The sequence below is a fragment of the Lepisma saccharinum genome, unplaced genomic scaffold (genome assembly GCF_977018435.1).
Source record: "Lepisma saccharinum unplaced genomic scaffold, izLepSacc3.1 HAP1_SCAFFOLD_770, whole genome shotgun sequence".
NCBI lineage: Eukaryota > Metazoa > Arthropoda > Insecta > Zygentoma > Lepismatidae > Lepisma > Lepisma saccharinum.
In genome coordinates this window covers 1-16,962 of record NW_028143433.1, presented here as the reverse complement: position 1 = coordinate 16,962, position 16,962 = coordinate 1, and the positions used below count along the sequence as shown (strand labels likewise).

The window sequence follows — 16,962 nt, the reverse complement described above, 5'->3', positions numbered from 1 at the left end:
TTTTGCCTAAGAAAATGAAAATGTATAATTAGAAATTTGCTCAACAAAACCCAGGTGCATACATGCATGCACACAAAAACAACAACAACTAGGTGTGAGCCAATACTAATAACCAAGGTATTGACATTGATAAGCATCAGCTGAAAGTATCTTATAGAGGGAAAAATGTCACATTGACACTTTGGCAAATTACACAAAATGTGCAATGTTCATAATTTTTTGCAGCAGTACTGTGAGGACAGGAATTTTGTTATTAAATTATTATCTCACGTGAATATGAATATTTTGAAGCAAAACTCTGGTCAATTGGTATGGTATAGTTTCAATAGAAATTAAAATTTATAATTGTTTTGAATTACTTTGATTCATTATAATTTTCAAATATTGTTGGGAATCAAGAGTATCAGAACTGTGCCTACATAACATTCTACATTCATTATATACACCAAATTAAAAACAATATTCAGGGTGGCTACAAACAAGCAGAAATGAAATTCCCTGACTTTTCCAGGTTTTCCAGGACAAAATTTACATTTTTCCCTGACAATTACAAATTAAACTAAATCCATGTTTTTGCAAATTGAAATAATAAACTCATACAGATCAAGGTATGGATTTGTTAAGTACCAATATTATCTTCTATGAAATTGACTCAATTTCTCTATTCTCTATGATTTGAATTCAAACTGCAAAATAGTGAATTTGGAAAATTATTACAATTCACAAGCTAGGGAAGGATTACGGAATTTTGTCATACGCAGTAAGTTTAAAGTAAAATACTTGATTATTTTTAAAGTTACGACTTGAAAGTTATGAAATTAGAATGAAGAGTGATTAAGAAATACAATTTGTAATTTATCAGTCTCCTTATACATTCTCGGTATTATATGTTGATATTTCCACTGAGGTTTGGAACCCTCTGCTTGCAAGAACCATGAGTGCGGACTCATTTTTCAATGCATAAAGCTCTCTTCTCTGTAAAGCAAACAACTTAACTCTTTCATATAAGTGAAACAATTGAATCGAACAAAATAAAGTGTAATATTTCCTTACATTATCAATGGGATTTCTGCTTCAGTACAGTATACCCAAGTACTGTGAAACTGACAACATGCAGTTATACCATTAATGCTGTCGAAAAGGGTATGTAGGTATTAAAAATTTAACGCAAGGAATTTATAGAATTTCATTGTATAGGTACCTGATTTAGCTAACCAAACACTAAAACAGAAACACTCTAATAATAAAAGCTTCTGAAAGTTCATATACGAGGGGCATCCTGAAAAAAGCTCCAATGGTGCCTATACGCAGCACTGGTGGTCAGAGATACACACACCCATGCAGGCAGGAAGAAGTGGGATGTAGCAGTAATCTGGTACAGTTGCAATGCAGCCGTTTTAGGACAGTTCTAGGTTAAAGATTGCAGCTCTGATACAGTCTCCCACTGACTGCGATGTAGCCTACGTGTAGTAATCAGAGCCACCAGCAATCGTGTGAGGTGTGCAGACCGGACGTCGTGAGTGATAGTATGGTCAGACGATGGTGCAGACAATTCACGGAAGGCCAATCGAATGTGCACAATAGGGTGATGACTTTTTTACAACCTCATTTCCCTGTATCATAATTTGATGAGCTTTCATTAAAAATTACATAAAATCTTACTTTCAAGGTGATTAGATAAAAAAACCTCACGCACAAAATGATTTAAAAAATTTTATTTATCAGTTTTTTTGCCCATTTTTTGAAGTCACTGTAAGGAGATATAAAATTGAACACAAGCTTTAGAGTCACATATATACAACATTATATAGGGTCATCAAACACACGAGGAAGTAAATTATTCACGATGATGTCATTGGACAGGATGAATCTCAGTGGGAGGTTGTCCTTGTTGCGGCAGGAGTCGTGCAAGTCTTGCATAACTTTCATCGCACGCTCACAGCACTGGTTGCTTCTGGCAATGTTGATTGGAGATTCATCTGTTTTCCAGTGGGATTTCAAGAATTTGAGACCTGTTGGGTAGTCATTCAGAACTGCACATAGTTCATCAAAATCTTCAGCACTGAACAATTGACTGCTGAACCAATGGTCAGCCCATGAGTAGGAAATGAATGAACAAATTTTACACAGTCTGTTCCGGGTTTCAGGCATCAGAATAAACTCAAGAAGGGCTAGAATGGCACGAGAGTTCCATCGTGCATTGCTGATGTTTGGGATCTGTTGAAACTTCATGAAGGGGATCTCATTCCTGTCAGTGAAATGACGGAAGACACGAGTGAGGTGGTAGAGAAACTTCATGTCGTCTCTCCAGCTGCCTGTTTCCTTTATCTCAGTTTTACCGTTGCTGAAGGCTGCTTTCAATTTATCATAATTGCTCATCAAATCCTGCACAAAGAAGTACTCGATGTTTGGTGATTTAGTCGAACCATGGAGCTCATCGTCCATGACAACGCGAAGAACTCGATCCAGCACATGGTGCTGGCAACTGATGAACTTTGGTTTGGGGTGACCTTTCTCTTCGAACATTTGCTGCAGCCGAACAACAACGCCCGTATTCTTGCCGGTATTCACGCTTGATGTGTCAGCAACAATCATCACACTTGATCCCCACAGGCTGAACTCCTCTAACACATCCTGGAGTCCTTCTGCGATTGTTTGAGCTTTCCCATCTTTCAATTTGAGTACAGACAACTTAATTTCTTTTGCTTCATTCTTGAGGACCACGGCCTGATATTCAAAGCCGTCAAAGTGTATGCTCCACTTATCCAGATGAAGCGTGCTCACCAAGTGCTTCTTCATCTGAGCAGCTCTCATGTAGATAGCCTTGTGGATTGCTGACTGACATGGTGTTGGGATTTCAATGCCCTCACCAGAAAGCTGGCGGCACACCTTTGCTGCTCCATGGGACAACAGATTTGAGCTTGTAACAAGGCATCTTGCAATGCCTGTTGGGTTATGCTTCCTTGTTCTCGTTGATGCTTCATTCTCATCCTCCCAAGGACTGTCTTTGCTGTTGTCGGATGAGTCCGTGTAACTGTCGGAACAATCAGGTGACGCTGAGCTGGTAAGTGTTGACACAATCGCTTCCATTGCCTTCTTTCGCTTGGATGGGTGGATGGTCTTTGCACTAGCATGTTTGCAACTGGAATAACCAACCTGGCCCTTGCTCTCAATTTGCAGTTTGTAGAGGTTTTCTCATCCTCTTTGCACATCCATTCGCCTTTCACCTTGGTCACGTCAAAAAGTTCATTCAATGAATCAAAGTTTTGGTTCTTTCTGCATCGCTCATAGTCTTTCAGAAGGTTTGCTAGTTTTGCACAAATGGCTTGATCAGATACATGCGGGAAGTCCAGTGTTTTGCTCCATAGGGCTTTAAGCTCCACAGCAATTAGACTGATCCTCTCTCTCCATTCTTTGGCAGTGGATTCAAGAAATTTGAAGCATCCAATGACGTGGCTTTTCAGGGGCATGCGACTCCGTTCACTCAAGGGTGCTTCATAAATTGCCACGTTGCCTCTTCTTGATGGCGCTTGAAACTGGACTAAGTTCTTTGTCCAGGTTTCCTTGTTCTTCTCCGTGTTAGAAGAGGTCTTCTTGAATGACATGTCTTCTACTCAGCAACAGAAATAGAAAAGACCTTAACGTAAATATTTAATACGTAACAAATTAAAGAAACTGTTATTGAGTTTCCATATATTTTATTTAAAAACAAGCAAAAAAGAATTATAGAAAATAAAAAAAAGACACTAATAATATATTAGATGCTCAATTATAATTAGCGAGAGAGTTCAATGTAGCTCACCAAATAATACAAGGATTTCTTTATAATATACTCTGGATAATGCAAAATTGCACATTGCGCAATAGTTATAAGGCAATAATAATGTTGACACCAAATTAATCTAATCAAAACTCAACTACCCGCTTTGAACACTTCGCTTATATAGCAGTTTATACCACACTGCGAAACAGCTGAAGAAAATTTTAGTACTGTACAGAAGCTTCCCATGTAATTACGTCACCGTGACGTCGGAATCCGGCCAGACGGCGCACAGCGTTCTATGATTTTCTGGAATATTCCATACAATTCTCTGGTGCATAAATTATTGTACAACTCTGTTTGCTGAATTATATTATATATAAATATTGTTAATACAATTTTATGAAATGGTAAAATGGCATACATAAAATTTAAAAATGGTTTGTGCGTGACCTTTTTTAATATTTCAGTGGAATATACCTCATTTTAGTCATTAATAGGCAAAAGTTCATCCATTTGTGCTACAGGAAATATTTTTTGAGAAAAAAAATGAAAAAGTCATCACCCTAGTGCACAACCCCATACAGCTGAGTACATGAAGGGCCCTTTGCATCACTTCAGGTGAGAAATCTTGGCCCACTCCCTGTACAGCCCTGGCCTTGCATGTACCGACTTTCATCTCTTTGTTTAACTGAAGCGGTTTCTGGCAGGGCAAGGATTTGACAGCTACACTGCGGTAGAGATAGTTCCAGTCTTTGTGTCCGACACATATACCATGGGCATACAAAATTTAGTGCCATGCTACTACAAATGCCAGAATAACGGTGGTGATTATGCCGAAAATTAGGTTAAGACTCACTGTTACTAACTCAATAAATTACAACTGATATTCATGTTTTATGTATGCCTAATCGGTAGGGACCTTGATATTATGTTATTTTTTTTTCAAATTGGTGTATTTTTTTATTTCTTACTATACGGTGTTATTTTTCTCAAAATTCACATTTTCATTTTAGCGCATTTTCGAGCAAATATCTGAAATTATTCCTTCATGATGTTTTTAAACTACTGTTTCAAATTGTAAGTCACATGGCATACGCCTCTTCGTGAGAGTTTGTTATCTTGAAAGTTCTTTTGGGAAAGTTATTTTCCATACCCCTTTTTTTTAATTTTAAGGTAAGGATTTTAGATAATGGAATTTTCCCCGTATATACTGAAGGGTGCATAATGACCATAAGTGGCGACATACCCAAAAAATTAAAATCAATCAATCTCACGTGACAGATACCGATATATTATGGCACCAAAAATTAGCATTAACTTTTTTTGACTTGTCAGTATTACGTTTCCCAATATTCGCGTTTTTGTTTTAGAACATTTATATGCCAAATATACCAAAACTTAATACTCCATTGTGCTTTTAAACTATTATTTTAAATTGTAGATCACATGGTCTACGTATTTTCGTGACAGTTTGATATGTTGGAACAGATTTTTGAGGAAGTAAAAGTAAAGTGCTCCCCTGCACTTTTCCATGAAGGTGTATAAGGGTGTGGATCACGGCTAAAGGTGGGGGTGATGTGATCAGCACCACGCTCCTGGCTACCTTTATCCCTCAAAGTTTCTTTAAGGTACCCGCTTCATATGATGCTGGGTGGGTGCCGGAGCAGTTTGAATTGGTGGAAAAGATCCTGGTTCTCCCCCGCAGGGAATCGACCCCAGTCTCTTGCATAGTAGTCAGACGCCCTAGCGACTGGGCTCCATTATTACTCGCTCGACAAATGCCGATGGAGCGCACTTAGCTTGGTAATTCAAAACATATCTCGTGCGACAAATACGAAGATGTGGTGGCTCCCATGTGACGGTAGATACGCACTCGATCTCCTGTTAGAACCCTGCCACTTTGCTCTGTGATGCAAATGGTTTTGATAGAAGTTGAAAAAATCGTGGGAAATACATGATTTAATGTGGCTGTCGGAATTATTCCATGTACGTATAACTCTATAGTTTACTCTTGTTCTATGTACACAAACAGGCCTAGAAAAGACAAGAATGTTGGATTTCATGGAAATTTTCCGTTGTTTTAGGTCATTTCTTTAAAAAAAAATCGCTAAAAACGCCAACAATTCACATTTTATGCCAAATTCGCATTATTTCGGTATTTAGAAAGGGCGAAAAATGTGTCCAGACATCACTGCACATTTCTAAACATAACTTCGTAGCAATTACCATTTTTCACGGTTTTGGCGTTTGCGAAAAATCAATCGGAAATTACTTTCTGGCCACCCCTCGTATAAATCAGTAGATGGAAAGTGAAAATTTAGCAGGGCTGGCAGAAAAAAGTCAATTCTTGAAGAAAGTGATTTGCTTTTATGATTGAATGATTCGAGTAAATATGACATTAAAATATTTACGTATTTATTATTAGTATTTTATTTCATAATATTGGACATTAACCTTACTCAGTGAAAGATTAATGACCATCTCTCACGAGTTTAAACAGACAGGACAGAGAGTGGTGTTAATTTCATTGCAATACTAGTGTTGCAGTAAATTTGAGGTTGGGAGCATGCACTTGCCAATTTTTATAACGTTCACCAATGCAGATTTATGTTTCACTTTTTCGTGATAGTATTCAATATATATCCAGTTTTGATGGATTCTTCTTGATATCTAAGAATAGTGCAATGTCATTGTAAACGTATGTTAACTTGTGCAAAACCAGTAATACGTCAGGATGATGAAAGAAAACCTTCGTAAGCACTGCTACATTAAATGAGGTGAAGTGAGCCAGAATAATAATAAAATTCCAGCAGCATATTTGCAGTCTAAAGCTCTTCTTGTTTATGCATACGATTTTTGTTGAATGTTGCAGTCCGAAGACATCCAACAAAAATCATAAGAGTCCCATGCATGCAATTTCTGTCACATGTTGTAGTGAGATAGATACTTTGTCGGGTGGCGATTCTGTCACATGTTGTAGTGAGATAGATACTTTGTCGGGTGGCGATATTAGACAAAAATCGTATGTATCAATGGAACCTATTTGTTTCCATGTTCCTTCAGTTTGCCCAACAAAATGCCTTACTACGTCCGACAACTATCGGACGGCGTCACCCGCTCTTATCCCCTCCATCTGTTGACAGTTCTGTCTCCTTACTACTCCCATACGGACAAGAAAAAATAATATTTAGAGGCTTAACCTTTACTCCCCCGATGATACCATATGGTATCATCAGAGTAAGGTCGTACTCGCCCGATGATACCATATGGTATCATAGTGCTGATTACGATATGAATGTGCTTTTTGGACCTTCATACTCTTATGTTTGGGTGGAAATTCTGACACAGGTCTGGAGCAAGCCTGGGAACTTCATATTGATGACCAACCTCCCCCCTCTCCGCAACATATCCATGACACATTTCCGAATAGTTTCACATTTTGGCTCATTATTCAACTTGTATGGCACCCAGGAACATGAAACAAGTTTCAATCTCTTTGGAATCGTTTGGAAACAAGTTTCAATCTTCATTGAAGATAATATTAAGGTTTGCGCCTTCTCCCGAAAATAGCGAGAGAAGAGGGGGGCAAACTCCAGATTTTTATGTTGTTTTTTTTTATTGAAATTCGGTGGTCACGCCCCAAAACCCCCTTCCTCGGTTTGGCGATCCTAATTGTACACGGTTGCATGCTATGATGTTTTAGCTGCAAAACAAAACTTATCCGAAGTAGATTTCTCCCATAGTGCCCGAGTTATAACAATTTTCCTCCAAAAATGCAAATTACCTATTTTTCTTTAAAAATAAAAAAACACATTTTGGCTTATTATTCAACTTGTATGGCACCTAAGAACATGAAACATGTTTCATTCTCTTCAGAAATGTCCATTCTTTGAAAAGAATACTAAAGTTCGCGCCTCCTTCCCAAATAATGGGAGAAGACGTGGCAACCTCCAGATTTTTATGGTTTTTTCATTGAAATTCGGGGGTCGCGCCCCCCAAACCCCCTTCCTCGGTTCGGCGTTCTGAATTGTACATGGTTTGATGCTATGATGTTTTAGCTGCAAAACAAAACTTATCCGAAGTAGATTGTTCCCATAGTGCCCGAGTTATAACAATTTTCCTCCAAAAATGCAAATTACCTATTTTTCTTTAAAAATAAAAAAACACATTTTGGCTTATTATTCAACTTGTATGGCACCTAAGAACATGAAACATGTTTCATTCTCTTCAGAAATGTCCATTCTTTGAAAAGAATACTAAAGTTCGCGCCTCCTTCCCAAATAGTGGGAGAAGACGTGGCAACCTCCAGATTTTTATGTTTTTTTTATTGAAATTTGGGGGTCGCGCCCCCCAAACCCCCTTCCTCGGTTCGGCGTTCTGAATTGTACACGGTTGCATGCTATGATGTTTTAGCTGAAAAACAAAACTTATCCGAAGTAGATTGTTCCCATAGTGCCCGAGTTCTAACAATTTTCCTCCAAAAATGCTAATTACCTATTTTTTTTTAAAAATAAAAAAAACACATTTTGGCTTATTATTCAACTTGTATGGCACCTAAGAACATGAAACATGTTTCATTCTCTTGAGAAATGTCCATTGTTTGAAAAGAATACTAACGTTTGCGCCTTCTCCCCAAAATAGCGGGAGAAGAGGGGGCAAACTCCAGATTTTTGTTTTTCCATTGAAATTCGGGGGACGTGCCCCCCCCAAGCCCCCTTCCTCGGTCCGGTGTTCTAAATTGTACACGTTGCATGCGTTGATGTTTTAGCTGCAAAACAAAAGTTATCCGAAGTAGATTGTTCCCATAGTGCCCGAGTTATAACAATTTTCGTCAAAAGAGTGTTTGAAGTCAATGAAGACGATATTCCCTGACATTTCCCTGACTTTTTTTCTCACCTCCAATCCCCTGACATTTCCCGGTTTTCCAGGTTTTCCAGGTCTGTCGCCACCCTGAATATTATTATTATCTGATAACCATGAAGTAAATTCACAATTATTAATTTTGTTAAGACAAACCTCATTTTCCATAATTGCTTCCTTCAGTTCTGCTGCTTTCCTCTGCAAGCCAGTTTGTCCCAGTTTTTTCCTCTGTTCTTTTACACGGGCCTCTTCAACATCGGATACTTTCTTACCTAACTCAAGGCTTGGCAACCCTCGTACTGTAACCGATGGTGAATCAACTATATACCTTTGCAATAACTCTTGCCAAAATTTTCTCTCTTCAGTTTGCATCTCCTCCAATAGTTGTATGGAATTCACTCTCTTATTGAACTGAAAAACAAAAATAAGATGTAATTTTTAAGGAGTATAAAGTGCAACAAATTGTGAACTCTGTGCTAGTGTGACCATTGTATCACAGTCATAAGGTATAGTATTTATTTAGCTAGTGATTAATCTTGATTTTTGTAAGAAGTCATATTTCATCTCGTTTGTCATGTTATGAAACATATAAATCCAAAATTTCTTCAATATTGGTGCTATGGTCCAAGAGATAGAAGTTTTATGCTCAATTAATCTATTGACAGTGTTCAATGGCTGAGGTGAAAATGAAAATTTAATATCGAGAATTCTAGTTTTCAATTTGCTTGTTTTACGGGAGACAATTTTGGTAATTTCCACCATTTTCAGGTGAAAACTGCTTACTTTTAAGTTCAGATAATTTTTTGCTACAAAAAAGTGGTTACAGCAGCTTTACATTTAATTCTGAATTCAGTTTAGGTGACCGCAAGTGTTACAAACTCTCCATACAAAAAAGTCTGAAAAACATGATGTCATAGCCTAGTTGATGCTTCTTAAGTGAATATTTTTTCTAAGCTACATAAATTAAACTCATGTTTGTCAATGTAACAAAAGTCATTTTTTAATTAACATTTTGCATTACAACCAGTTATGTATAAATTTACATTAAAAAAAGTATTTTCTAATGTACAAAAGGGTCAAGGTAAGTAGTCTGTGACAATGTATATTCAAAGTAAGGGAGTTGGCACTACTGCTAGGATCTGACATCTTAACATCCATATGAAGTGTGTTTGCACTAGTCTCAAGCTGCCTCTTTTAAACTAATACACAGAAGAAAACTTTGCACAACTAGATAATAAGTACAGCAGTCAGCTCGCGAGAAGATCCCCAAACGAGGGAAGATGGGGTGCGGGGGTAAAGGGAAGGACCGGTTTCGGTGTGGTCAGTGTCCCCTTGGAAGTGCGTAGGAGTTCATATGCATCAATCACACAGAGTGTGTGTCTGCAGCAACAGGTTGCTGTTTTTTTTTTGTTTTTTTTTCAGTGTCCAGAAAAACCTATTTCCCCATACTTGAAGGACCTAATTCGTTAAAAATAGAACATTTTTGGCATTATCTTTACTATACAGGATTATGAACACCAAGGAACCTAATTATTTATATGACCAAATTGCCCCATACAGGAAGAACGATAAACCTTTGTCAGAAAACTAAATTCACGATTCCCATACACAAAACAGCACTTCACAGAAACTCTTTCACAATCACTGTGATAAAAGAATGGAAGGGATTTCCCCCACCACTGACCTCAGGGGAGCTCCAACCTAGAACATAAAATAAACTTAAAGAAACATCTACTGTCCAAACAATAGTGCCTGGCTTTGTCTTTCCTGTAAGGTGCAGGAATGAGGTATTGGCTTTAATTTTAATTTTCCCTTTGTAATAATATTACAGTAATTGTGGCTTTATATTTTTCTCTGTGTAATCAGTACATTAACAATTTATATTTCTAAGTATATATCCAGGCCTGTAGCTAGAGGAGGGGCAGGGGGAAACTGCCCCCTGAGTGACAGATTTGCCCCCATTGAGAAAAATACGGAACACATTCCTACCTGGAATTCTCACTAATCTTTACAATTATATTACGTGTTACTCTAGCAACATAACAAAGACACTTATTGATTTTGTGATTTATTAGGGTGTATGGGATTCTGTATGATGTTGTATCAGGATTGGGGGGGGGGGGGGTTCCCTTCCAGATTCAGACTTCAGGAAATGATTTCGCAATTTCCAGTATCTAGAACAGTTGACATTTTGAGTAGATAGTCTTGTATTAAAGGTACCTAATGTGTTCGGATGTTTTTCTTGGATGTGTTGCTATGAACTTGGAACTGCTTGAATTTTTGTTCCCCAAGTCTACCTTTTGGTAATAGTGATACATGTGGTAGAGAGAGGGGCTGGATATTTGATTTTTGTTTCTTAGCATTGCTTTTGTGCCACTTCTAACTAATCGCAACAATGAGTGATGACGTGAAACTGATGAAGAGACACTCATAAACAGTGCCTCAACAGCAGGGGGCATTGCCCCCCCCCCCCCCCTCACCAACCTTGGACGAAGTCCATTCTAGGGGAAGCAAACATTGAAGTAAAAAACAAGACTAGGAGAATCTAAGAATAGCAGGACAATTGGATACTCTTAATGGAATTAGTTTTCAGGTGTTCCTTGCATTTTTCTTCCAGACAGCCAAGGGCACTTGCAAGGGGCACAGACGGGCAATTGGCCCCACTAGATTTCCAATTTTATACAAATAAAAATACTTTTCGTAAAATTTCTTATAGTCAAAGTTAAGAGCCATAGCTATGGGGCGGCGGGAGTTAGCCCTTGGAGCCAAACAATCTATATGAAGAAAAGAAAAGAAAAAATAAAGAGGATGCCATGGCGCCCCTTAGAATTATTTGTGTCCTATTAAAACAATTTAATTCTATGAAACTTAATATGAAATATTAATGATGAGACACTAATCCAAGAAGTCATTGATCAATCAAGGGATTCCTATTTGATTGCCGGGTATCAAACATGTATTTCAACAACACAATATTTTGCAACTTGGTTAACGTAACCAGTAGGCAAACATTGTCTGTAGTGGTGCAAGTCTTTCATTTGAAGCAATTAGAATCCGTGGTGGACTAAGGGACCCACGTTTTAATGTTCTAGCAAGTACAAAAAAGTGTATTACAAATTTTTACACAATTCGAAGTGTAGATAATGTGTAACCATTATTATGTAATTAATTTGATTTTTCTTGCATAACACAACACAATGGTGTTGTTGGATTCTCGTTAGATTCCTTTGTGTGTAAAAATCTTACATACTGGAAAGTAGAGGGAATCATTATGAAGCATGATTTGTAAATAGCTCCCTTAATCAGTTCTGCACACACACCCAAAGCTGTTGGTACATATTAATCGTCTATTAACATTATTGATCTGAAAATATCATATAGATACAGTCCCTATTACCCTATTTATGTTAAACTATATATTCTTTGGCAATCTGGAAAGGTCATTATCAAAATATTGCTATTTGATGTTGCTTGAAGTTTTTTTTTGTTCGTTGCAGTTTCAAGATATCATCCCTTTTCTGTTACTTATCTCTTTTCGGGGAGGGAGCAAGTGTCTCTGTGTACTCTGCTATATCTGCCAATGCGAGACAATATATTAAAAATTTGCCCCCTCTAGGATTGAATTCGCCCCCCCTACAAAGAATTCCTGGCCACGGGCCTGTATATATCTATCATTTTTCTATATTTTAACTTTTCAACGGCAAAACTGATTTTCAGAGTATTGTGTAAAAGATCAATTGCAATATGTAATTGACAAGAGCAGCCCTTCAACCGAAACATGCTTCTTGTATAGAAGGTTCTACATTCTAATATACTGTACATCACAATTAGCTTCATTTAATAGCTGTGAAATGTGCAAGAACGCAAAAGTGAATAAAATACAGTGCATTTCGAAAAGAATGACCCAGTTTTAAAACTTTATATCTCTGCAACCAGGGTGCCAGTGAATGAAACTTGCACTACTTGAATCACCATGGTCTAAAGTTTTAAATGACTGCTGCTAGATACCACTAGTAGCACCCAAATAGATGGTAACCTTAGTTGTTCACAAGATGGCATATATGCAACAGAAGGCATTTTGTGTTCTCCAATTCAGCAAGACTCAGTCTGTAATTATGGTGCAGTGTGCGTTTCAAGTGTGTTTCAAGATTGATCAACCAGTGGTAAAGCACAAGATTACACTGTTTTTGCACTGAAAAGTTAATTTATTCAGCACAAATTTCTATTTCTATAAAATATGAATTACATTGAGAGTGGTATAATTATCAGAACAATTACCATTGAACATTGGCAATCAAGTAATACATTAAAAAAAATTTCTTGGTTCTATATTTTCTCACGTTTTAAGTTATTGTTTAACTCTGTCTTGAAAAATGTAAAATCGAGGTTCTACTGTATATAAACTGTCTCATCTCTGCCATAAGATATAATATTCAAACAAATAATGAGCTACTTACGTCATCACTTGAGTTTCCATATAGCATGTCAACTATAACATCTTCCGCAATTGTCTTATAGGGATTTATTTCTAGCCTGTTTATGTTTTCCAAAATCATTTGATGGAGAACTCTTGTTATCTGTGACATGTCTATATCATGAGACCTTATAAAGTTTACAAAACTTGGTTTTACGAGAGCCAGCTTCTGGACAGGAACATGTGAGAACTTCAGTTTCAATAATGACTCTGAATACTGAAAAATTGAAGACTCCACCTGTAAGAAAATGCAGTGTCAATAAAAAATTCCACTGTAACACTGGGAGAGCATAAGCATACAGAACCGAGATGTTTGCAGAAGAGTGTGGAGGAATCCCCTTCCCCTTCTCATTCAATGAAGGGGAAGGGGAACAATGAAAGGTTGTAGGATAAGATGGATGAAGGGAAAATAAAATTTAATTACATATCACAAGTACGCAGCAATTTAATAATATTAGTATTTTTTAAATAGTGTTATAATTTGGAGCCTATGACATTCCCCCCCGGGAAGTTTGATATCCCCTCCCCCCTAGGAAAACTTGCTGGATTCAACATTTGGGATCCCACAATATTTGTTGTGAACCACATCTGGCTTTTCCTTTTTAAGAAAACTAAACATGATTGATTGCTACGATGAGGATGAGTGATGATATAATGAAACTGATGAAGGGACACTTACAGAGAACACACATGCCCAGGATGGGATTATAACTCTGGGTCCCTGGCATCGTAGCACACAATGCTACAACTCTGCCATTGAGGTCGGTTATGTTTATTTGTTATTATGTTCATTTTTGCTTGGTAAACAATTGCTACGCTTATGCATATTCCCAAACACATTTCTTTCTCTGTTATAGAGCAGGTATTTACACAATTTTATCAATTTTTACCCATGCAAAACTAACAATATTTTGGTTGATGAAACTGAAATAAAAAGTTTGATCACCACCCTGCATTTTTTTAAAAAAAAAATCAGATGATCTGAAATCAATAGGTGATGCTGGAAGTATTTTTAGTGCTGATCACGAAAATTACATCCTTTTTTTCCAATCACGTCAGGGTTTTTCACAATTTCACAATCAAAATTATCATATTCGCCATTCCATTACACCTATTACAAAACACAAGAAAATAAATTTAAGCAAGCAAAATTTAGGTTGCTTACAAACCAATAAGTGATTCTGGAAGTATTTTGCTTGCTGATCATGCACATGATATTCTTTTTTCCCCATCACGTCAGGATTTTTCACAATTTCACAACTAAAATTCTTATATTCTCCATTCCATTACGTATATTACAGAATGCAATAAAATAAATTTAAACAAAGGAAATTTTGGATGTTTACAATGCTGATCATGCAAATGATATCCATTTTCCCCCACCACGTCAGGATTTTTCACAATTTTACAATGAAAATTATCATATACGCAATTCCATCACGTCCATTACAGAATGCAAAAAAAAATTTAAACAAAGGAAATTTCGAATGTTTACAAACCATTAGGTGATTCTGGAAGTATTTTGAATGCTGATCATGCACATGACATATATTTCTTCCCATCACGTCAGGATTTCTCCCTAGATCAAGCTTTTTCTCCACGTCATTACATTCAATCAACACTCTACATTATAACATCGAGTTTTGGACATTTTGTGAAGGAACTTTTTATGAGGGATTTCAAAAATGGAATTTACGTAATCAAAGTTTACAATTTTCATATCAATGTGTCTTGTGAAGATGGAAGGTGGATTAAATGCTTACTATTCTAGGTGCATTTATAGTTTGAAATTGTAGGATTTGTATTGTAGAAAGCCAATATTTTCCCATCATCTAAACAGAGCCATCTATTGAGGAAATCATGGAACTACACATTTTATTGTGAAATTAAGGCAGTTAATATATTGCTATTTTCTGAAAAAACTACACATGCTGGGTAAAAATGGATTTCAGTTTTGTAATCAGCAAATTATTCAGGGGCAACAGTCATCTGTGAGTCATCCAAACCCATGCAGGCATGTGTAATATGTATTTAAAAAATATTTAAAAATACCAAAAGTAATTAATTTAATTACGATTTGTGAGTATACACAGTTTACCAAACTACGGGAGTAAACTGCTCCCTTCTTCAGGTTATTTCCTTGGCTAGATTTTGTTAGCCCGCCTTTGAATGTAGGGACAGTCCGAAACTTACCAAGGAGGGGGGGTCTGGACCCTCCCCCCCTGCTAGTTACGACTATATTACACAGGCAAATACAAAATACATTTCAATTTTGGTTCTTTCCTCACATCTTGTGGTAGTTTATTATAGAGACCAAGGGACCTTTCTCATGTAAGTTAAGGCAATGGTGTTTTATGTGAAGTTTGTTCTTATTTCTTGTGTTTAGGCAATGTACAAGGCACATGTTAAAAAAAAAAAAAAAAAGCCGATACTTTTTTCCCTTGGGAATGGCAACACTGATGAAGCTGCACGTTCACAGAAGCATGCCTTAGTATTCTGTGCCTGCAACAGAGGTATATTTCTCAGTGTGGAGGTGCGTATGTGCGAATAGCAGGAAGTTGAAATGGCTGCTGTAATAGAAAATCCCGCCAAATGCGAGGTGGTTGGTGATTAGATTTCTCAACGCAAAAGGGCTGAGTGCAGCTGACATTCATCAGGAATTGTGTGCCATTTACAGACCAACAATAATGAGTGAAGGAAAGGTAAGACAATGGTGCCATGCTTTTTGGGAGGGACGTTCAAATGTTCATGATGACGAGCGGAGCGGCAGGCTTAGTGTTCAACGTGTTGATGAGAAAGTGCGATCCAATCGCCGTTTCACCATTACTGATCTAGGCAAGGAGTTTCCTGAAGTGTCTGATAAAACATTGCACTGAATTGTAATGGACAATCTGGGTTATCGTAAACTGTGCGTGAGGTGGGTGCCAAAAATTTTGACAAAAACAAAGATGAAAGAATGAAATCAGCCTGCTGGGAGAAGGATGGGGATGACCTGTTTTCTCACATAGTGACTGGAGACGAAACCTGGATATTGTACATTACTGGTGAGTTGAAGCAGCAATCAATCCATGCAATGGTTCACTGAAACCGAAGAAATTCAAGCAAACACCATCACATCACAAAATCATGGCAACCGTGATTTGGAACCAAAAATGTGTAATCCTCCTGGAATTCCTGGAACCAGGACGATCCATCACAGCAGATGTGTATTGCCAAACACTGTCTAATCTGCAATGTGCCATCAAAACCAGGGAAGAGGAACGATAACGTCTGGAATTCTGCTTATTCATGGCAACGCCCGCCCAGAAACAGCTGACCGTACTGTTGTGACAATTCAAAAATTCCGATGGGGACGTTTTAAACACCCACTATACAGTGCCAATCTTGCCCCAAGTGATTACTTTCTGTTCACCTCAAAAAGTGGCTTGCTTTGCAACGTTTTGATGATAGTAAAGTTCCCATAGACATCAGTTCTCGACTGGCTGAGATCCCAAGTGGCAGATTGTCTACGTAAACTTGTTCCACGGTACCAAAAATGCTTGGAGTGTCATGGTGACTATGTAAAAAAATAGCCAGGGTATGCAATTGTAAAGAATCAAAATAAAAATTTTCACGCTTGATTTTATTCTCTGTAATAACCAATCGGCTCTTTTCTTGACATGCCCCTCGTATATCCTATTTTGTGACAAAATTAGAAATATTTCGCTTTATATAAATTAAGCATTCATAAATGTATAAGCAGGGGAGAGTCAAGTCAAATTCCCTGAAGTTTCCCTGTTTTCCAGACAGCAACCCTGACTTCTTTTCCATTAATGCATATCACCATATTATTGCATAAAGACTGGGGTTTTGTTGATGCATTTCC

At 37.4% G+C, this 16,962-nt stretch overlaps 1 protein-coding gene across 1 annotated transcript in view; it reads right to left on the bottom strand.

The window, feature by feature from the left end:
- Positions 1–14,329, bottom strand: part of LOC145983312 (uncharacterized protein C05D11.1-like) — a 42,679-nt gene extending 28,350 nt beyond the window's left edge. The window contains exons 1-3 of the mRNA XM_083116457.1: positions 14,267–14,329; positions 13,081–13,335; positions 8,780–9,034 (exon numbers count right to left, since the gene is read on the bottom strand). Of these exons, the coding sequence (XP_082972583.1) occupies positions 8,780–9,034; positions 13,081–13,335; positions 14,267–14,329 (573 nt within the window). The remainder of the gene's footprint in view (positions 1–8,779; positions 9,035–13,080; positions 13,336–14,266) is intronic.
- Positions 14,330–16,962: the final 2,633 nt, after the last annotated feature.